Source organism: Lytechinus pictus, chromosome 3 (genome assembly GCF_037042905.1).
Source record: "Lytechinus pictus isolate F3 Inbred chromosome 3, Lp3.0, whole genome shotgun sequence".
NCBI lineage: Eukaryota > Metazoa > Echinodermata > Echinoidea > Temnopleuroida > Toxopneustidae > Lytechinus > Lytechinus pictus.
In genome coordinates, this window is record NC_087247.1 from 48,574,173 (window position 1) to 48,596,827 (window position 22,655).

Here is a 22,655-nt window from a genome sequence, read left to right on the forward strand (position 1 = left end):
GTTTTTCTCTGTGTGCAAAATAACGTACCCCTAAACAAGTTTTTTTCCGCGGGCTTCATTTACACATTTTGGCCCCTAAACAAGTTGTCGCCAGAATATACCCCTAAACAAGTTTTGTCTCGGGACCGAACTCTTTTCAGAAACGAGGAGGAAAAAGCCCCGGGGAAAAGGCTTGGGGGGAAAAAGCATACCCTAAACACGTTTGGCTAGTCTTAAAAAAAGCTCTGTAAAAAAATACCCTGAATACGTTTGACCCCGCGATTGACCCTTGACCAGTCTTTAAAAAACACTTTTTTTTTTTAAATCGGTTTTTTATCGATACCCTTTAAATGCACCCGCGGCCCGCGTCCAAAATCTTTAAACGCATTTTTTGGTCACGCGTGTGTACAGCAATATATTTGACTGCCCCCCCCCCCACCGGGTGCGCGAGCTGAAATTTGTAATTGACCCGAAAAGGGGTAAATCCAGGGATGGATCCAGGATTTTCCAAAAGGGGGGACAAGTAAAAAAAATGGTTTTCAACAAAAAATAAGGACATTTCGTCCACGAAAAAAAATCGATAAGTAAAAAAAATATATATAAGAAAGGGGTCTTCACTTTCAGGGGGGTGGCACACTTTTATATTACAAATTTTAATTGTACCTCTCAAGGGGGGGGGGGGGCACGGGCCGGCTTTGCCCCCCCCCCCCCCGGATCCGCCAGTGGGTAAATGTTCATGTTTTAAAGGTATAGCCTACATACTATTTGTTCAAAATTACAGCATGAACCAGTCCCTTATGTAAACCTATTCTACAACATTGTGTATTTCTGTTTAAAACCATGGAGCTAAACACATTATGCAAGCAGCAATACCCCAAAATATGCAGGGTAATAAATCTTGAATAGATCTACTGACCACCTAATTACAAAAATCTTATAATATCTGGACATTTTTTTCAACTACACGCATATATATATATATATATATATATATTACTATACAAATATGCAAGCGCAAAGCGAGAGCTTAAAATTTGTGAGATGCTGATCTGAAAAGGGGACAGCGCTGTTTCCTCCAGACAGCCCCAATCTGGGATAAGGCAGGCTGGGTCTATAGAGTAAAGACTCCGTAACAAATCCTAGGTCAATGGGCCTTTAATTTTGTTAGACCCTTTTTCTTTTTGTCTTACTGTATTACTTTCAAATTGTCCTATTGGCTTGGGAGATCCAACATTATTTTATTAAACGCTTTATCATACGCATTAGACTCCCAACAACTATCTTCTGAACTGTAATACATAGTGCATTGTACTGGCCCTCTGCATGGCATGGGCAGTACCGGGGGCTGTAAATCTAGAATAATATCCCCTTGACTGTCATCACAACCGAAAAGAAATTAAATGAAATACTTATTTTTTTCATTATTATTATTATTATTATTATTTTTTTTTTTTTTTGGGGGGGGGGGCTAGTGTCCCTCAAGACCCAAGCCCCCATGCTTATGCCAGTGGCAATATGCCTCCGTGCCCCCCACCCTAAGTTTCTGGCCACTGCTCTTCTTTCTTTCTTTGTCTCTGCCTTTCTTTTCTAGTCTCCCATCCCCATCTCTCCACCCCAATGTCTATCGAGCTTCTGACGTGCATGGGGCGGGGGTGTGAGGGGTATTAAAATATACGGTAGATCTTCTTGGGGATTTTTTTAAAAAGGAATTGACATTGAACAAAATAGTGAGCAAACAAGAAAGTGGGGAAGGGGGGGGGGGTAGGGGTACGGGGATGGGGCAAACTCACTATGGGTGGGGCTAAGCATAGGTCCGTCCATGAAGTGATCAGGGAACTCTAGCTCTATGTATATGTACCTGTAGGATGGGGGGTCGGGTGTCCGGACACTTTATATTTTTACCTTACCTTACCTTACCGCAAATACTGGAAGAATGCTGAATTAGCAGTCGAGCTTCCAGGTCTATCTTCTAATTTTGTCAGCTTCCTTTTGAAGCCTTCTTTTTTGTCTTTGGATTACACTAAAAAAATATGAATTCAATAGTTGTAATCATCTTCCATTTTGTTCTCTATAATATTTCCTTACATTTTGTACTAAAAATTGATGAAACTTCGCTTGTAAATTTTTCCAAATGACTTTCTCAAATTGATCGTCCGGACACACAACCTGTCCGGACATCGACACACAACAACTGGGTATATTTTATGTATATCTCTATGTCAGGGAATCGCACGAAGACATCATGTCGGCGACTACTGGAACAATCCCTCGACCGAGGTAAATAATGATATTGAGTAATTAATTAATTGCATTTACGAAGGTCACTTTCTGTAAGATGTTACGATGAGTGATATATTCTAATAATTTTATTTAAAAGTGGAATAAATAGTGAGAACGTGCTGTGAATTAATGTTACTTGAAGTGAACGTTAGTACTTAGTTCAGTCCCATATGTACTATTTCGTGTGGGACTTGACAATCATAGACATAGACATTAGTCACCTAGTAATAATAGTATGGGCACTTGTTCACTGCAACCACCCTGCCTGTGGGGAATCTACAGGTTGGACTATGGCATGCCAATGCTGTACAGAGCACACACTTCAAACAATGATTAAAATATCCCTTTTGTGACCAAAATTACTTATTTCCGTACAGTTGCAATTTATTTTTCATTGGATTAGGCTACCACAGGATAACCACTCTAGGCGACACCCCAATACTATACTTACCCGTGCTAATAAACTGGGACTCCACTTACGCGCATTTGGGCCGCCCTAGCTTAGAACTAAGCTTTGTTTTACTAAAAAATAAATCTTGTAATGATTCAATAAATGTTACTTAATAAATTAGTACTGTTAAATCGGTACTCACCGGTTCTTTTCTTGAATTTTCTGGCAATTTCCCACGCTTCTGGCTTCAATTCTGCGGCTGTTCCTGTCGCGGTAGACAGCTACATATGCAACTTTATTTATAAATAGAGCGCCCCTTACGATAGTTGTTAAGAACGCGGCCAAATTGTTAGGTTTTTTGCACTGTGTCCAAGGCGTTTTTATTTTGTTTGATTTTTTATTTTTAATAAATATTTTGTTAAATAGCAATTTTTACGTCAAATATTAAATTCATATCACAAAATATTTTTAATTGTAGAAATATATATAATATCATGCAATTATTCATTCTATATATATTTTATAATAAAATTTATAATTATTGCGGTCTTTAAAAAAGGATAGTCGATTGATCAGGTGATGACCACACGTATCACGTGATCTGAAAATCAGCTTCATACCGCTTTGATCGCACTCGACGGTGACCGGACTGACTGCCAAAAAAAGATCGAAAAATGACTCAAATGTAAGTTTCCCTTTATTTTATTAAATTCAAATTAGGAATAGGAATATATTTAATGGGCAATCTTTTAATAAATGATAAACAAACGAGGACAAAACTCATATTTTGGGAGTAATATCATACTTGGGTGCAGGAAACAGTACGTTTAGAAGTTCTAACCTGTTTTTAACGCATTGTCGCCTATGAGGTCCATACATGTTAATGTTTGGACCTCATTGGTACTAGGAGTGAGGATAACCACTTGCACGGCACTTGCAATTTGCAATGCCTTTCGGGCTATATATTTTAAATTAGCAATATATATGGATTTAAGATCAGATAAGCTTTGGATATGAAACTTACAAAACGATATGAAGCCAATTTCAATTCCTCTCTGTCTTTCTGGTACTTTATATCGATGATTTTTCTTGATGTCGAAGCAGGCATGGCCCCGATTCGCTGGTTCTCTCTATACGCACAGAGAGGGCGCGCGATATTATTTAATAAACTTGCTTGTTTACGTCGTTTACGTCAGATCAGCTGTACTGCTGGCTGCGTTCTAGGTGCTCCGCATTTTTTTCGCTGTTCAGCGTTATTTTATGATGTAGCGCCATCAGCGATTATACGTGACATGCAACCTGTTGATTTTTGGTACAATTTCCTATTATGCGCCGGCGACTTGAATCTAGACTGTTCGATAGGAAAAATTCGCATTTTGATTGTTGTTTGCGTAATTTCCACCGCAGTATGAAGGATGATTAAGGACGGATCGAACGAAGTATCGTGGTTGAGATTTGGAGGTAAGCGATAAAAACACTTTTATAAATAATTTCCAATTCCTTTTTACAATGAACTTAAATCATACGATCAAGATTAACATAGTGGAAAAATATTGAAAGGTTTGGCGTGTTTTAGTCCCTCACATTCGTGTGATGAATTAAAACGTCAAAATGCACTATGAAATCACATGCGTTATGCGAGGTTAGTATACTAACCTCGCATGTTGTGTGAGTGACATTAGTCGGCCATATACATGTATATGATGGGGTGTCCAAACTTCGCGCACTTTTCAAAAATATTCATCAGGCTTAAATTTTTTCACAAAATATTCATAATTTATACAAAACCAATTCAAGAAATAGTAACTACATTGACGGCAAGATCGTAAACTATAAAATCATGGACGAAAATGTAAAGTAGGTCAACGCCATTCGCTGGTATCGCGATCTCAAAATTCTATTCCGATCGGCGAATGCGCGCTGTGCTGGAAAACCGTTCAGAAAAAGTGTGACCTAACTTCGCGGACCAAAGTTTTTGTGGACATTTAAACAAAAACTCAAGCTCAAAAAGTGAAATATTTATATCAGATTGATGGCAAAATGCTATAGAATCGGTTAGTACCACATTTAACTCACATTTTTGATGATTTCTGCTTGCAAAATGGTGATATCGTGATGCTTGTTGAGAATATCAGATTTCTTCAAAATGGGCGCTAACGGTGACAAATTTGCCGATCTTTTGCCAATATTTTCATGAATACTGAACTCATCCTAAAGAAACTTACACCAAAGGGTAATTTTAGGTCGCTTTTCACGTCGATTACGTAAGATTTTAAGGATATTGGCTAGTTTTTTAGATAATGACCGTCCGCGAAGTATGGACACGCGCGAAGTTTGGACTCACTGCCATACTAACCAGGCCAAGAAGAGAGCCCAGAAGCACTCCTAGTAGGATGGGGGGTCGGGTGTCCGGGCACTTTATATTTTAGAAGCCTTCATTTTTGTCTTTGGATTACACTAAAAATATGAATTCAATAGTTGTAATCATCTTCTATTTTGTTCTCAATAATATTTCCTAACATTTTGTACTAAAAATTAATGAAACTTTGCTTGTAAATTTTTCCAAATGACTTTCTAAAATTGATCGTCCGGACACACAACCTGTCCGGACACACAACAACTGGGTATACCAATAATGAATAAAATTTAAAAAAGTAAACTTGTCTTACATTTGAGTCCTATTCCCAGTTTTTCTTGGCATTCCGTCCGGTCACCGTCGAGTGCAATCGAAGCGCTTAAAGTAAACTTAAGCGGTACGAACACTCATCCTAGTATGATGAACGAGGTTATAATTATATAGCCAATAGGCAATATAACCGCGTTCTCGGGTGTATACCGTAGGATGGACAAAAAAACATCGACTATTTTCCTCCCCATCCCTCACCCCAAATATCACAACCTTATCGAACTAGATCAAGTGTGATACTTGACATAACTTTATATTAGAAATATCTAATTGCTGAAAATAATATGAAAAATGAATAAAAACTCACAGATTTTTCCACCTCCGGTGACCGTCACTACTCTTGGTTCGTTGAATGGTGTTTGATCGTGACAAATTGAAAAAGAAAAAAATATCACAAAGCCATAGAGGTTCATCCACCCGGATGGATGAAACACTACTCGTGATGCATTCTGGTAAACATGTCTCGATAGCCTGGCTTGACAGATTGGCAATTTTGTTTCGTCTAGATAAACATGATTAAAGAATAAAAAAGTCAAAATGGCTATTTTTTTTGCTTATCTATAATATTTCTAGTACTATATCCAGAGCATCATTTGTCTGTTTTCCTCTTCCCTTACCCTTTCTTTTTTTCTTCCGAGCGTAATTGAGTTTCTTTTGATTTTTTATTTCTTCCTTTTTTTCTCAGTCTTTGTTCTTTGTTTCTTTTATTCTTTATTTCTTTAGGGGGAACTCTCCCCTCCTGAAATTTAAGGGGTATTGTATGTGTACCCCCCTCCACCGCCTGTAACAACAATAATTCTTGTGTAAGAAAAATAGTGAACAAAATATTGAGTGTCAGGTGAGAAAAAGTCTACAGTCGCTGGATCACGGAGCTTCCTATTATGCTTCACCGGAAATGGGTAGGAGCTTATTTTATCCGGCTCTGTGGTCGCCACTGTTCAGTGGCTAGCTTTCTTTTATTCAGCACAAGAGGGCGTGTTGAGGTACTTACGTAAGAGACTATGGGCCAGACGAGAATAATGAAAAATTTCTTGATGATTTTACGGGATTTTTAAACCAATCTTTACTTCAAGGACGATATTTCACTCATTTGACATTGGAATCCTGTTTAAGTAGAACCGAAATCTACGTTTGGGTCAACACAAGAATTGGTAAGTCAGACTCTTTTACTTCGCGCGTTCCTACGTAGAAATGACAGTGTTAACGGCACTGGTCTCAGATCAGTCCCACCCCGTACCTTTCCCTGTATGGTGAATGGTCGGAGTGAACCAGTGGGTACGAAGCTGATTTTCAGATCACGTGATACGCGTAGCCCGTAGTCGTACTCGATACTCGTCACCTGATTGGTTGTTATCCTTCTTCAACATGTTCAAAAACGTCAATAATTATAAATATTATTATAAAATATATATAGAATAAAATATTGTATGATATTTGATACATCTCTACAATTAAAAAATACTCTGTGCTGTGATATTAATTTCATACTTGATGTAATAAGTGCTATTTAGCAAAATATTTATGAAAAATTAAAAAATTAAACAAAAAAAAAAGGCCTTGAACACAGTGCAGAAAACCCAACGATTTGGCCGCGTTGTTAAAAACTATCGTAAGGGGCGCTCTATTTATAGATAAGTAAGAATGTGCAGCTGTCTACCGCGACAAGGCTAGTCGCAAGAGTTGGGACAAAACCGTGGGAAATTTACAGAAAATACAAGAAAAGAACCGGTGAGTACGGATTAAACATTATTAATTTATTTAGTAGAGTACTTTTAATTAGTACAGTACCGTAAAACAATTTCATGATATTAATGCTTACTTACTAAGCTAGAGCGGCCTAAATGCACGTGAGTGGAGTCTCAGTTTCTCAACACAGGTAAGTATATGGGTGTTGCCTAGAGTGGTTAGATCTAGTCTGATCTAAACTGTGTCGGTGCGCGGCCGTGGGTTGGTGTGCGTCCATTAAGCATACTCAGCACTATACCACTGAAATCACCAACACACTCTAGACATGTAGTTGTACACTACACATTCACTAACTCACAGACTACACTACAAAATCATGTGGCGACATGGGCAAAGTCTCAAGATTTTGCCCATGTCGCCGGATGATTTTGTAGTGTATTTTTCAAGCTCCGTCAGTGCAGCTTGAGCAATTGCTTCATCGCGCTTTTTAATCATGTTTATGCACCCGAGAGAGAACCTAATGGTGTACAGTAGCCTACATGTACATGTTTTCTTCATAGTAGGTGCAAACCAAATGTAAAATACATAAGTTTATTAAAAAGAAACAAGTTAGTTTGACGCAATGTCTAAGGAAAAGATGTTATATGAAAGTAGCGGTAATTTGTACTTCCACTCCTTTGCCTTCGAGTCCTGCCTTTTATGTGAGTTTAGTTCTCACCAGCATGACATGGCTATTGTTGAAACTGCTAGCAATTGCTTTCTGAAGGCAAGAAAATGGGTTATGCATACGAAATAAAGCAATTGCCGAGGCATGATCTTTTGCTTGGATAGCACTTGCTTGTGCTTAAAGCAATTGCTTACCAGCAATTGCCACTTTTTTTGCATCTGACCCAATGTCTCTAAACTGAAGTACATCAGATCTGTTTATATAGCAGACCTAGTAATGTCCTACAGTGTGTGGAGAAAATGAGAATCGATGGAATTCTTGTGGCTTCACTTCCTACATAAAAATTGCTGTATGTTGGATTCAACATGAATATATATTGAGTGTTACATTAAAAAAAAAAATTATTTTGAATTTTTTTTTTAGTATTAAGATTGGAGCAGGAGCGGTAGTGTGTGTCGAAGCAGAACTGAGAGGAGATATTACTATTGGTGAGCACTGCAACATACAATATACCTTAGTGTTTATAATTTTGAACCTTATACTAAGTATGTTAATGGAAAAATTGGGGAAAATCTAAACAGTTATTAAAACGTATATCTTCCTGAAGAATTAATAAATAGAAAGTTTTGGATGGGCATCATGACATACTTACTTCAATATTATAAAAAATAGAGGAATATTTGTACAGCACTGTTCATCATTTTATTATATTTTTCGATACTAGTTCTTATGTGTAAATTGTATTTGCACCTTTTGGGCTGCCATTACTTAATATGATTTCCTGTTGAAATTTGATAGCAACCTCATCCAGTTTATTCAACACCAGCCAAAGATAAACTGAAGATGCCTATCAACCCCCCCCCCCCAAAAAAAAAAAAAAAAAATCCTCCATATTTATAGTGCAATTCAATGCCTCGATGGCTTAATACTGAATTGCTATTCATATATTGAAGAAATAGCATGCAATTTTCCTGCTTCCTTATCTTCTGATCACTGGAATCACTCACTTTACTGGCTACAATTTTAACCACTTCTTATTATCCAGTTATAGTTTTCATTACAAAGTCCTTGTAATTGATTAAACCCTAAGTGTTGATGAGAGAATAACATTTTTTTATATTGAGTAAATAGATCAATCCTTTCATATTTTATGGGGTTTATTTTTTATTGTTTTTACTGTCCAGGTCCAAGAACTGTTATTCATCCCCGAGCCAGGATAATTGCAGAAGCAGGCCCTATTGTGATAGGAGAGAGCAATTTAGTAGAAGACCAAGTAGTCATCATCAATAGGTGAATCATCTTTTTGAAAAAAGAAATGGAAGAAAGTACTGTCCTGTATCTCCAAAAAGGGTTTACGAAAGTATTTTTGTAATGAATTGTAAAATGTGTCTTTGAAAATAAAATAATCATAGGACCGTTTTGAAGGTGAATCCAAATATGTTCATGTGATAAGCTATTGTAATTGTTTTGAATGCAAATGGAGGGGGGTCATTGCAGAAATATAAATATTGATTACAAAATTACAGAATAACAAAAAGAATAGAAACATATTAACCTTCACATTGAGATGTAGGAGAAGAAGTTTGAATAGATGAACATTCAGTTTTATGAGTTAACCCTCTTCATCTTTTGGGTGTCATCTTTTCCTCATGTTCTATCCACACAAAAAAGAAATTAAAAGTGACACTGAAATAAAACAGCTTAATGCAAGCCTGAAGAAATGTTCATGTGGCAAGCTATTGTAATTATAAAGGTGTAAAAGTGATCTCTGAACTTTTCTGAAGTTGCTACAGGTATGAATGGTTTTAAGAAGTCTATAGTAAGGAATCGCAAGAGAAGAAAATCACCAAATGGCTGTAAACATACAGTGGTACTCAAAAGTTAGTGAACCCCACCTGAAATGAGCATAATTAAAGTGATCAAATTCTGCTCTGTTTTAGATATTTAATAGTGAAGTCAGGTGATAAAATATTACATTCAATAAAGTTTGTTTCTCTGGGCTTGCCTAGAATTGTTGTTGTCTACATTCAACACTCAGCATGAAGGAGTGTATTTTGTGGTGGGGTTCACTAATTTTTGGACACGACTGTATACATGTATACAATGTAGTATCAGTTCCATTAATACATTTGATCAATCTTTTTCTTTGTTTTGCATTTTTTCATCAATCATTACATTTATTTCTGTAGTGGTTACAGTGCAGGTTCATACCCAGTGGGTGAGGGCATTAAGGGGCAGCACCCTCCACAGATAATTCAACAGTTACACAACCTTTTCTTTTCTGATTCATGAATTAATACACTTTTCCCCTACATCCTTTCAGTAGCCCACTTTGTCCACATACCACAACCATGATGATACAAACATTTCTCATCAGCAAGTATCGAGCTTCAGGAATAATCTTCTTTTTTATTTTTTTATAAATTAATATACATGTGCTTGAAAGTGTCTGCATTTCACAGGGGAGCACATTCCCTCCCCATTACCTGCGCCTTACATTTCCAAATGTCTTCCACTACTTTGCCCCTCACTAATTATCTGATGATTTTTTTTGCAAGCATATTCCTTGAATATGAAGATACAAGAGTAAACTTGGTGTATTAGTGTGATATAAGCCATTTCTGTTCTTTTAAGTTGTGTGAAAGGGTTAATAATATCCCTCCATTACTCCCTTCCCTGTGCAGCCATCTTCTCCTTTTCTTTGGGCATTCAATATAACTTTTTTTTATTAAAAAAAAAAGTCGATCAGTCTATTAGTTACACAAAACAAACATTGAATTGGTGTACTGGTAGCCTATGCTGCATCTTCCACTTGGTCAAAACTCCTGCACTTCATGTATGAGGGTAAAAGGTTTCTTTCAAGTCACTTAAATTCGTTCCATGACATTTGCTCTGCTGTAAATTCCACTCACTATTGAAAATCATCAAATTCAACCCAGGATTTAACAATATACCCTATCTTAAACCTAACATAAAACCCTATTGTAACCCCAACCCTAACCCTACATGTTAGACAAAATAAAGCCTGGAGCAATTTTAGCCCGAGCAAATGTTGTGTCACCCTTAAATCACACAAAATTAAATTGAATGAGAGTCAATAAAGAAAGCATAGAGAGCAGTTCTTTTGCATGAAACTTTATAGAGAAAATCAAAGCTTTGCTCTTCATGCTTAAAGGGGTACTTGAGGCTGAAAATAAATATGAATTGAACAGATAAAAGAAAAATAAGACAAACTAAACACTGAAAATTTTGTCAAAATCAAACAAGGAATAGCAACATTATGATGTTATAAAGATTTTCATAATTTCAGTAAAACAGTTCTATTCATGTGTTCATGAAAAGTCAATGATCAATTGATGATGCCACATCCCCACTTGTTCTTTTTTTTTGTATGAAATTATGTTTATTCAGATTTGTCCTCCAAGGAAAAAAAATGGATTGACAACTGAGTTAATGCATCAGATATTCATTGCTGCAACTTATTTTTCTTATAAGGGAGACATATCATACACACATGTATGAAAATATGACATAATTATGATTTCATGTAATGATGTCATCAGCCCACCTAATGAATGTTCATGACAAGGTGCGTATAACTTTTTTCACTAAAAAAATTTAGTTCAATAACTTTATTTGTTAAAGGATTTTATGAGATTTGTACATTTTGCCTAGTGAATAATTATTTTCAGCCCGGAGTACCCCTAAAAGTGGAGAGAACACAACATCCATCCCTGCATATCCCTAGGCATTTTGCACACTTAGCATGCTCACTTCTTCCCCCTCAAAAGTAATATCCTCATAATGAACATGTTGAGTGAATAAGTACTGTGATAAGTACTTTCAATGTTTTTTTTTCATTGTTGGCATTATTATTATCAATGCAATCATCATCTTTGTTTGTCGTCTTCAGAAAGCAGCCAGGGCAAGAGGCACCTGTCACCATGACGATAGGAGCAAACAATGTCTTTGAAGTCGGCTCACGTATCCTTCTCAATCTTAAAGAATTTTTTGAATTCTGCCATTTAATCCTACCTCCCTGTAATTAACGATATCAAACCTCGTTGAGAACAATGAAATTAACCCTTTTTCTCACTAGATTGTTCATTCCATTTAATAGTTTTTGTAATGGTTATTTTCTCTGTTGAAACAGATAATATTATCAAAAGATGGTACATGGGTTTGCATGATTATGAGATCTGAACCACCACCCTCTGTAGATTTATTTTGTTTCAATATTTCAATTACAAAGAATGTGAAATCAACAATGATACCTATACATGTACTTCAAATAATAGAAAAAACCTGAGAAAATATAATTATTTTCAAGTAAAATAATGCATGAGCTGACTCCAGCTGACTATCTTTAATACGTCATATATCAACATATATCAATATTGCTAGTATTATCTTGGTATGTTTGACATAAATTAATTAATAAATGTTTACTTTCCTTAATGCCTACATTTATTTTAACAGGGTGTGAAGCTATCCGTGTTGGTAACAATAATGTTGTAGAATCAAAAGGTATGTTACAGACATTTTTTGCATTTTTTTCATTTGATAGAGGGAGACATTTAACCAGTAAGAGCTGCATGTTAGATGTGAAGTAGTGTGGAAAAAGAGTAAATGAAAAATTCACAGAAATTAAAAGGCAGAAATACACTACCACTCTGACAGATGATTAAAGTACCTCTTTGTTTTTTTTTGTTTTTTGCCATATGCTTGTACAGTATCTTTAAACACGTAATTCTGTATTGAAAAAAAAAACCTGGGTTTAAATTGTATTAAATTGAAATAGTCTTTACAAAAATTTAATGGTAGCCATTGGCTGATTTTATTGATAATTTTTTTTTAACTTATAAAGTAAATGATTACAGAAATGACATGTAAAGAGTTATCAAGAAAGGAAATTTGTGATCAATGTTTATTTTTTAATCATCATCGTCATTGGCATTGCAGTGTGAATCCCACAATTTACCACTGATTAGAGTACCAGAATGACAGTAAAAAAAACATGTGAATGTTAGAGTAGAGTTAAAGTAATGTTAGAATACAACTATGTGTATAATAGCCAGAGCTAATAAAGGTGGTTATCAATCCATGATTTGAAATTCTGGTGTATACAGTTATCATGAATGTGTAGAGACTTAATACTTTAGTGCATACACTAGATGGGCCAATAATGAATGCAAACTTTGTCAGAGGGTACTTCACTAATAAATGGTTTGAGATCAATCATCATCTTCATCACCAATCTTTCAATTAATGTGAATAAACTGTGAGCTGATTTGAATTTCTGTAATCTCAAACCATCTCTCGTCCCCTATGAAAGCACTCAATTTTATTCAAAATTTGAAAAGGATTGTCTGTAGGAAAGCAAGACACATTTCAATTTATACCACCAACTTTCAAGGAAGATATACTTTCTTCATATATAATTACTTTGTACGCCTTTGTCCAGTTCTTTAACATTTTATTGAGCATTTGTTTATTTAAAAACAAATTATTTATTACAATTATTATTATTACTAATTATGCTACAGGGTAGGTCCAAGATATCGCGCACCTTACGTATGGGACATTTAGAGATTTTCAACCCCTGAAAAATTTGTTTAAAGCATTTGTATTTTTCTGTGTTATTATACATTAAATACCTATGAAAAGAATACATTTTATTTTATAAGTGAATTTGTTAAGAACCATTTAAAGAGTATAAAAAAAAATCAGTGCATTTGGGCCTTCATGAAGATGAACTTAAACTAACCGTTTTATGCATTTCCCATTCACTTTGTATGTGATGTCTCATACGTGAGGCAATTTTCCCATACTTGAGCACTTTTGAATTAGTTATAAAATAAAACTAATTAAATTTCGACACCTAGTTTTGTTTTTTCAGAAGCCAATGGTAATATAAAATTAGAACTTCATAAAATATGATTGGTCAATGTTTGATATTCAAAGAAAGAAAAAAAAATAATATCCTTATGTAATGGACACATGTTTCAAGGAAACCGCATAATTTGCATAATTAATGAGCTGATCCTATCTTATCATATTGCAAATTATACCAGACCTTAGTGGGTCCATATCCATAAAGGAATTATAAATTAGAAAATATTTTTAACTGATTTTAGGTGAATATTTCTAAAGTGTCCCATACGCTAGGTGCTATTTCAAATTATGCAAATGAGGCATCCATTTTTGCATAAATATGCATAGTTACATGTACACATTACTGAAAATATAATTTTTTAACACTTTGACTACAATATCATATGTAGCAATTGTTTTAACATGAAGTCAAGATGTGTTTTTGTTTACCTTGGACTTGCCCTACATAATCACCATGGTTACCACTATCATTATCATCAATACCACTGACACTACCCATACTTATCTACATGTACCTTCATCATCTTTTATACTTAAATCATCATCATCACCATTATCTTTACCGCCACCATACCACCATTATTATCATCACCATTACCACCGCCATCATCATCGTCATCAACGTCATCATCATCATAATCATCATTGTTGCTCTACTAAATAAACAAGCCTTTTGTTTATGGGTCAATATTTCACCAGGTGTTCAGATTTCTTCCATGAATAGTTTAGTTTACTTTAATTCTCTTATTTACAAGTTTGAATTTTTTCATGTGTAACACAAACATTGGCTAAAACATATATATGCAAAACTGATGGTGTGCATGTAACCTTCTCAGCTAATACAGTTTGTACAGAGACTCTGTTTCCCAAAACTTGATATTGGTAACAAACATGATGTCAAATTGCTCTTGAAAACTCAAATACCAACATATCAGTTGATTCAATAATAGCATGTAACTTGCCATTAATAATACAATTTCTTGAAACTTCAATCTGTTGCTTTTATGAGAACCCACACACTTGTGTTATATTTTGCAGCTTTTATTGGGAGAGATACAGAGATGAGCAACGGCTGTGTTATAGGAGCTTTCTGCAATATCACCAGCCATGAGAGACTACCAGAACACACTGTTATCTTTGGTGATGACTGCAGAAGAAGATTACAGGCTGATAAACCACAGGTATGATGGGTATGGTAGATGAATATTAGATAGGATGATACATTTAAGGACGTTCCACAGTTATGTTTGTGCGCATTATGATCTGCGCATAGTTTACACTCTGCGCGCTGACGTCACAATGGATGAACAGGTGATTAATTAGCTGCAGGTTTGAGCTGATTTTTCTCATCTTCTGCACTTTAACTGCAGATCCGATGTGTTATTTCATGAAACTAAAAAATGGAATTGTTCCATGGACCATTAAAAAAAAATTCTCTACAATTTCAAAATACTTTACTCCGCAGTGCTGCCAAGAATCACGAATATTACCCCGAGTTTGAATAAATGGTAGAGTGGTTTTTATTTTTTCTTCACATAGATACAAAGCATTCGGCGCATTTTTGGTGTTTTAAAAAGCACATTTGCTCTAATAAAAATGCTGATAGTTTAAAAACAAGCACATGAACCCCTATTTTTTAATGTTTGTACCTCTTAGGTATACCTTCCTCTACAACTCTGCAAATTTTGGTGAAAATGACATGGATTTTGAATAAAGTGCATCATATATTGTACGTTTGTAGTTTGTTACTGAAATTTCACATTTTTTAGAATGGGATTTTGTTATCTTTTACGCCATTTTTAAGAACTGGCAGTGCTGTTAAACTTAAAATTGCAAACAAATAGCACTATAAATAGATTCTCCATGCTAACGATACAATTATTAATTCTCTTGCGAAATTTGATGACTTTTTCATGTATTTTGACTGAGTAATAGAGGTTTAAACTCATTGTAGTAATCTTGGGCGGTCTAAAAATGCCAAATTCTTTTGAATGCGCAATTCTTAAGAACATCATTTTGGGTGAACTTTGAAGCTCTTTAGCAAAAAATCAAGCACATGGACCTATGTTAATTTTTGCATATTTCGAATATTAACGTTCTAAAGTATCTATGAGCAAAGTTTTGTGAAAATGACATGGATTTCACTTTAACTGTGGAACGTCCTTAATCGGTTTAAAAGGAATAGGATTTGGAGAGGCAGGAAATTGAGATTTAGGAAATTGAAGAATTTAAAAGAAAAACAATAATCCTTTTCTTCATCTTCAAAATTGGGTCTCATACATATTTCCTTTAATATTAATTTGGGAGAATGGTGAAAGAAAATCTTTAATTCTCAAATTTGTAGCATTTCTTTTTTACCCCTATAGAATTAGACATGTGCTGAAAGTAGAAAGTGACTGTATGGAAATATATAGATTGCAATGCTAACATTTTCCTTTTTTTCTTTTTTATATTTTGAATCTTATTTGTATGTGTGCGAGCTTTGGGGAGCAATTTGACAATCACAATTGTCTTTCAGATCATTGACAAAATGAATTCAGATCATTGACAAAATAAAATGGTGGGAAAGCTACAACATCAGTATCTTGTATATATGCCAGGTTTTGACAATTCAGTTCACTGTATGGTTTAAATCATGGTGAAATCATGGTTCTATCAGACCGTACAAGATCTTGATGTCATGACAATTGTGTCAATATTCAGGGATGCCACTTTTCCGTATTTATACAGAATTCCGGCTTTTTTCCTGCTATCTGTCTTATTTCCGTATTTCCGACTTTTCCTGTTTTCTGTGTATTAAAAAATTGGAAAGTCCTCCTCTTTTCCCCCCTATCTCTCTCGATTGCGATGCATGTCAATCGACCGAGTAAGAGATATTTCCCCGAGATATTTGCTTTTATATACTTACATAATTTATAAACGCGCGCACTGCCTACTACGTTCATTGAGTTATGCTTTTATCAAGGCTTTCTGATTAGAATTCTCGATATCCTGGCCAATCAATGCGAGCGACAAGTTCCGAACGCACGCACATTGACAAGCGCAAAGCAGCGGCACGAATCGCGATATAATAGCGACTGGTAAATACGTCTGGAAAAATAATGACGTCATCCAAGATGGCAACTTACGATGACCAACGAAGGAATCGAGGATGGCTAAGTTTTGATCATCATTTGAAAGGAATTAGCGGTAACTGCGGTCTAAGGTACGATGTTTCTGAATTTTATATATTTTCTCGTAAGTTTGGATGTAATTATTTTTTTATAATGTGACATTTTATGTACCAAAAACGATCCGAAAATCGGGTTTCCGCCGAATGTTAGATCTAACCTTACTGCTGCATGCTGATACAGAACCCAGGGAGCTCCGGCCCGGAAAGTGAGCCGGAGCTCCTTTGGTTACGTATCAGAGCGGGCCGGAGCTCCCTGGGTTAGCTGATACGTTGTCTTTATGTACGGGCCAACAACTCTTCAGTCTATGTATTGGTGAGTGGAGCCAACACGGTTCAGCTGAACAACCAAAATACAGAGACTGAAGCTTTTGGTCTAGCGTTCTATGAGAAACACACAACAACTAACTACTGTCAGTTTTTCAAACCTAATTGACTTCAAAGTCATCGATCACAACGAGGTAAGAAGCCACTTGGTCCTCCCCCCCCCCCCCCCCCCCCGCCCCTAAATTTGAGGTGGGGGCGGACCCCCCCTCCTAATTTTTTTATTTTTTATTTTTTATTTTTTGCTTGTCCAATTTTTTACCATGTCCATCCCAAAATTTAAGGTGGACCCCCCTAAATTTTCTTTTTCTTGGACACTGTCCCGGCCCGCGATAAGTTTCAGTATTTTTGGAGGACACCTAGTGGCATCCCTGAATATTAGAATGTTTTTGATGGAATAATTTCAATGATCAATATGGTTTAAATTGCCAAACATGGTTGCATCAGATTACATGCATTCATACTTTTCACAGTGACATTCTTGCGATCAACCTCGGACATGATGAAAACCATCCTCTGTTCGTCTACAGGTCCCATGACCTCACACTCCTTCACTCATAGCCCAGATTGGACCTTGTTGTTTGGAAGTGCCCTTTCCCAAAGCTAACATAGAGGGCACATGTCTCCCAATCTCTAATCAGCGCCAATCCACTCATCTTCCCTCCCCAACAAGGTCCAGTACAAAACTTTGCTGAACCAGAAAAGCTAGGCATCAATCAAACAAGTTACACGGTAGGGGGTCAGGTGCCCTAGTCTCACACACCAAACAAGACACATTTTTACCCAAAACAACTTCACCTCAAACAGGGTGAAAAATGCAACAACTTGTTGGGGAGGGAAGATGAGTGGATTGGCGCTGATTAGAGATTGGGAGACATGTGCCCTCTATGTTAGCTTTGGGAAAGGGCACTTCCAAACAACAAGGTCCAATCTGGACTTCTTCACTCAGTGTTCATGCACAAAAGTGGTCAAATGCTAAAGTCACACCAGTGAAACACCCAAATTTACCATTGATAACTACATAATATCTTTGATTTGTCTGGAGTCTGTTTGCTGGGCGTGATCATTGCATTAGGTTGCTCTAAATGTGAAGGGCCAAAAATAAACCAAAACAAAGAAATTCCATGATCACCTTCAAATGGGTATATTGGAATTGTGCTTTACGTGTCGTTCTGCAATAGGAGGTTAGCATTAATATAACATGAAACCGATTTGTGTACCTTTGCAAGTTGCAAAAATGATTCCAGTTAAACATGTAGGTAGAAACTACCAGTGCTGTAAGACTTTCCAACTCTAATAGGGGCTTGTGCTTCAGTTAGAACTGTGGTCAAAAGCAGCAAATATTTTCAAGCCTGTTTTCTGAACTTTAAACTGTGTTTTAACTAAAGGAGAGCTAATTGTGAAAAAAATATCTACTTGTATGTTAGGCCATCAAAGTATTCAAAACTTTCTGGATATGATATCTTCAGTAGTTTCCTTTGCTATTTAAGAATTGAACAAGATCCTATTAAACTTAAAAAAAACACAGTTTAATTACATGTTTAACGTATTTAGCATAGAATTAGAACAAGGCTTACATTGTAAGTTGAAACAGAGTTTAGAATACAGGCCTCTGACTTGAAAATGAAATAATTGCCCTATTTGTATACAAAGCCCCTTGCTATTTTTGTTCACTTTGCTCTGGCTGTGTCATGAACATGAACTTGATATTATTGGTGATCATAGTGACCAAATTCTTAGTATTGAAATAATGTTACAATCATGGAAATGTTCAGGACTTGGACCATGGTGCAGACGAAGACGTGGTCAAAGACTCATACTCAAATGGATTGATTATTGGTGATTGAATGGGTTTGTACCACCTGCAGAGAGCAAGGACACTCTGACATTAAAATCATCACTGAAACTTGGCTAAAATTGTATTAAATATGATTAAAATACACAGTTAAATCAACATTTCTTACAAACAAGTGTAGTTAATTATAGAGGATCTCTATTATAAACAGTTAAAGTTATCCTGAAAGTCATTGGAATTGTCTCAATATTAAAGGTTACTTTTGCTTTGCCTGAAGTGATCAAAGCTCAACTGATATCCCAGCATTCAAGTCAAAAGTGCACAAAGATAAAGATGTAACCCATTTCTGCTAGCTGCTAGTGCCTGATTGAAACTTTGATCATTAAGTGGGTCTCCATGCAAAGACTAGTATGGTGCACATTCAGACCCTTCACTTGAGGGTTTGCACAGCAGACTAGCTAGCTGCTGCCAGTAGAGGCAATACAATGAATTACATTATACTGGCTCATCGTACCTAAATACCAGCCACATGCGTTGCTTGATTTTGATTTCCCTCTCTATCTTTGACCTTGTTTATACACTTTTATTCTTAACAATTTCCCCAGACTTGTCTCCTTAATAATAATAATATCTCATATTTACCCAGGATAGCCACTTCAGCTCTTATGAAGCATTGGGCCATGCATAACACAATATTTTATTATTACCCATCTAATATGTTGAGTGCCTAGCTAAATAGCAGAAGGTGATGTTCCTATTTTCAAAAGTCTTCAAATGACTTGGCCAAGGATAGAACCCATGGCCTCCCATGCACGAGGCAGGTGTTCTACCACTGAGCTGCAATATGCTCTACTCAATATGATATTCAAATGTCAATTTATTTTAAATTTACTTTTAAATACGTTTTACATTTTTGCAGTATTATAGTTATTGTACACATGGAAGTGAAGGGTTTTCTTAATTTTTGCTATACTTGTTGATTTTTTTAACGCGTCTGTCAATCTTTTTTGTAAATATCAAATGTAAATTCTAGCTGTGATAACGATGTCAAAATAAGTTATATTTTTTATACATTAACATATTCAACTACTTTGTTTTGTAATAAACATGTGTATGTAATAAATAGTTCTCTACCTATATATAAGAATGATGAAGAATATTTATTTCTCTTTCTTAGTAAAGAAGAAAGCTTGCTGACATTAAGGCCTGGAAAAGAATATTAGCAAGAGATTTGTAGTCTTATTCTAGGTAATAAATCTTTCAAAAAAGCACCCGGGAAACTAGAGTTACAGGTAGCTTGATGTATCTTGTTATCCTGACTAATCTATTTGTGATTAATTACTTATAAAACCCTGGGTTTGGTTTTAGGAAGCAAACAACAGGATATTTAAGCACTTTTTTTCACCACTTATAATGTTTTTATGAAAACCAAAGTGTCTGTATATGAATGATTTAGATGTGAGTTGGCTTACAAGGGCTATATTTCTTTTTTTGTAGGAATTTATGATATGCCGTCAAACAATATTTTAATGTCAGCCATTGCAGAGGAACAACAGTACTGTACTTTGTTCAATACTGCCATCTTGTGGTCATTATGTGTACATTGAATAACCACTTTTCACTATGAAATATTCACTGTTCATATCACATGTTGTGTGAAAGTCTAAGAGGTTTGCCTAGTCTGTATACTGTTCACCAAATAATCTTCCTCTCTTTAATTTCTTTCCCCACATCATATTTCAAAAATTTGATAATGTGTCAAAATGTTAGAGGCATTTTGCATTTTACTGTTTGATTACTTAAGGCCGAAGATAATTAGACAACTGCCATATATCTATATATTTTTCTGGTTTTCCTGAACAAAGTGATGAAAGTCTAATAATCCCCCTTTTTGTGTATCATATCATAGTCAGTATCATTTTGATTGTGGTAATGTAGAATCTAACACTGACAAGTCAAAATATGAATGAAATTAAAAAGAATCAAACAGATGATAAGATTAGATCTAAATATGATTATTGATGAAAATTGGTAACAAAATGGAATTCACAATTTCATCCAAATGTTTCAAGGGTCCCTAGAAAATTAGACTTCAGCACATTCATGCTTTACTCTGATTCTTTTGTAACATTTAGAGTATGTTTTTCTGTTTTGAAGATGATGTGAATATAATAATGAGTATGGAGTATGAATGAATATTTTGCTCAGTGTTGTATTCCTTATCTGATATTTCTATGTAGATCCATTGTTTGTTCAATATTTTTTTTTACATGTCCCTCAGATATTAAATATATTAGTATGAGAATCTTCTTTAATATAAAGTATCTGTTCTTTCTACAATACTAACATTGCAAAGGAGTCTTTTGATATAAAGTAAGTTAAAATGCTTGTAGAATGTCTATATTTCAAAACTCCTCAATACAGAAATTTGCAGGATTGCATTTCCTTAGAAGCAGATCGACTGAAATATCTACAGAAATAGCGGTAATATTCATTTTGATAGTTTAAGGGTGCGAGTCTCTCATTTGATTCTCATTATGCATTCAAATGGAAAGTGAAGTTGTGAAATGCAACTATGCGTCAATGATTTGAGTTGATTGTGGTAAGGCAACTTGATGTTATGAAAGAATTCTTTTTTAACTGTGCCAGATGTAAATGAACATCAAAGCAATAAAAATGGTTGGATTTGAAGTACACATGGCTGAAGCGATGCAATCTTTATATTTCTTTCCATGACCTTGCATGAGTGAACATGCCTTGTAGAGTGGTGGGTTTTATCCTGTAGGCCTGTGCATTGTGGATTTGCAGACATTATATTTTTACCCTATTAATAATATTCTGTATGAGTGCTGAGAAAAAAAATTCTTCGTTTATTTCCTTCCTTTTACCTTTAATACCAGTTCATGTTTCTGTTAAGTTTATGAGAGGATAAAAACACCAAAGCTTAATGACTTACACGTCCATTAATAGATGTTTGATAAAAGAATTATTGCATGAGAAATATATTTTGATTTGTTTTTCTCATATGGGATATAAGTTAATAGATTTTAATTCCAATATCTTGAAGAGACTTTAGTTTGCTTCTTTTTGCAATATTTTTGAGAGATTGTGATATGTAGAACCCCCCCCCCCCAAAAAAAAAAAGAGATTATTTGAAAAAAAATGGCTTTTGATTATGAAGGCAAGAAAACTATAGGGAATCATCAAAACTATGTAACTGAAATGTATTATTGTTTATGTTATTTGATGTTTTTTTCTTCTTTCTTTAATTTATTTTCTTATAGAGTGTTGTCATTAGCACTCTCCAGATTGGAAATTATGAACTATAAAATACATTATATGAAAATTGCTTGTTCTTGAATGAAAGGCTGTGACTCCTTGTGAGATCATTTTCCAACTTGGCATATGCATCCAATCTGATTCACAAGACAATGATCTGATCTGGTCACAAGGTCAAAGATCAAAAGTCATACCTCATGGTCTCAGAAAATTATACTTTCAGATTTAACAGTTGGGTTTAAATTAAACTTGGTTTATAAATGCATATGAGAGTGATGATCTGATTAGACTTTAGAGTATGAAATTTTATAGATGTCAAAACTTGAGCTTGCCATACATTTCAGATCTGGCAATAACAGAAGCAGAGAGTTTGAATGCTTGCAGTTCAGAATCCATTCCTTCATTTTGCTTTTATGGCCAAAATTCCACATACTTTTAAAACTTCACTTCCCTTCACTGTGTATAAAATAATCTTTAAATTTATTTTATTTGATCCCTTCTCCA

At 35.2% G+C, this 22,655-nt stretch overlaps 1 protein-coding gene across 1 annotated transcript; it reads left to right on the forward strand.

Moving 5' to 3' along the window:
* The first annotated feature begins 2,151 nt into the window (after positions 1-2,151).
* LOC129256261 (dynactin subunit 6-like) lies at positions 2,152-21,561 on the forward strand. The gene is made up of 7 exons (XM_054894510.2): positions 2,152-2,256; positions 8,113-8,177; positions 8,874-8,979; positions 11,603-11,673; positions 12,169-12,216; positions 14,623-14,765; positions 18,853-21,561. Exons 1-7 carry the CDS (start codon positions 2,222-2,224, stop codon positions 18,922-18,924), a joined length of 540 nt encoding a protein of 179 aa, XP_054750485.2. The 5' UTR covers positions 2,152-2,221; the 3' UTR covers positions 18,925-21,561.
* Positions 21,562-22,655: the final 1,094 nt, after the last annotated feature.

What these genes read in the sequence shown, in the direction of transcription:
- LOC129256261 (XM_054894510.2), top strand. Translation starts at nt 2,222, where the DNA reads ATGTCGGCGACTACTGGAACAATCCCTCGACCGAG. An exon ending in GGAACAATCCCTCGACCGAG is followed by an intron (nt 2,257 to 8,112) that starts GTAAATAATGAT and finishes TTTTTTTTTTAG; the next exon opens with TATTAAGATTGGAGCAGGAG. An exon ending in TGTCTTTGAAGTCGGCTCAC is followed by an intron (nt 11,674 to 12,168) that starts GTATCCTTCTCA and finishes TTATTTTAACAG; the next exon opens with GGTGTGAAGCTATCCGTGTT.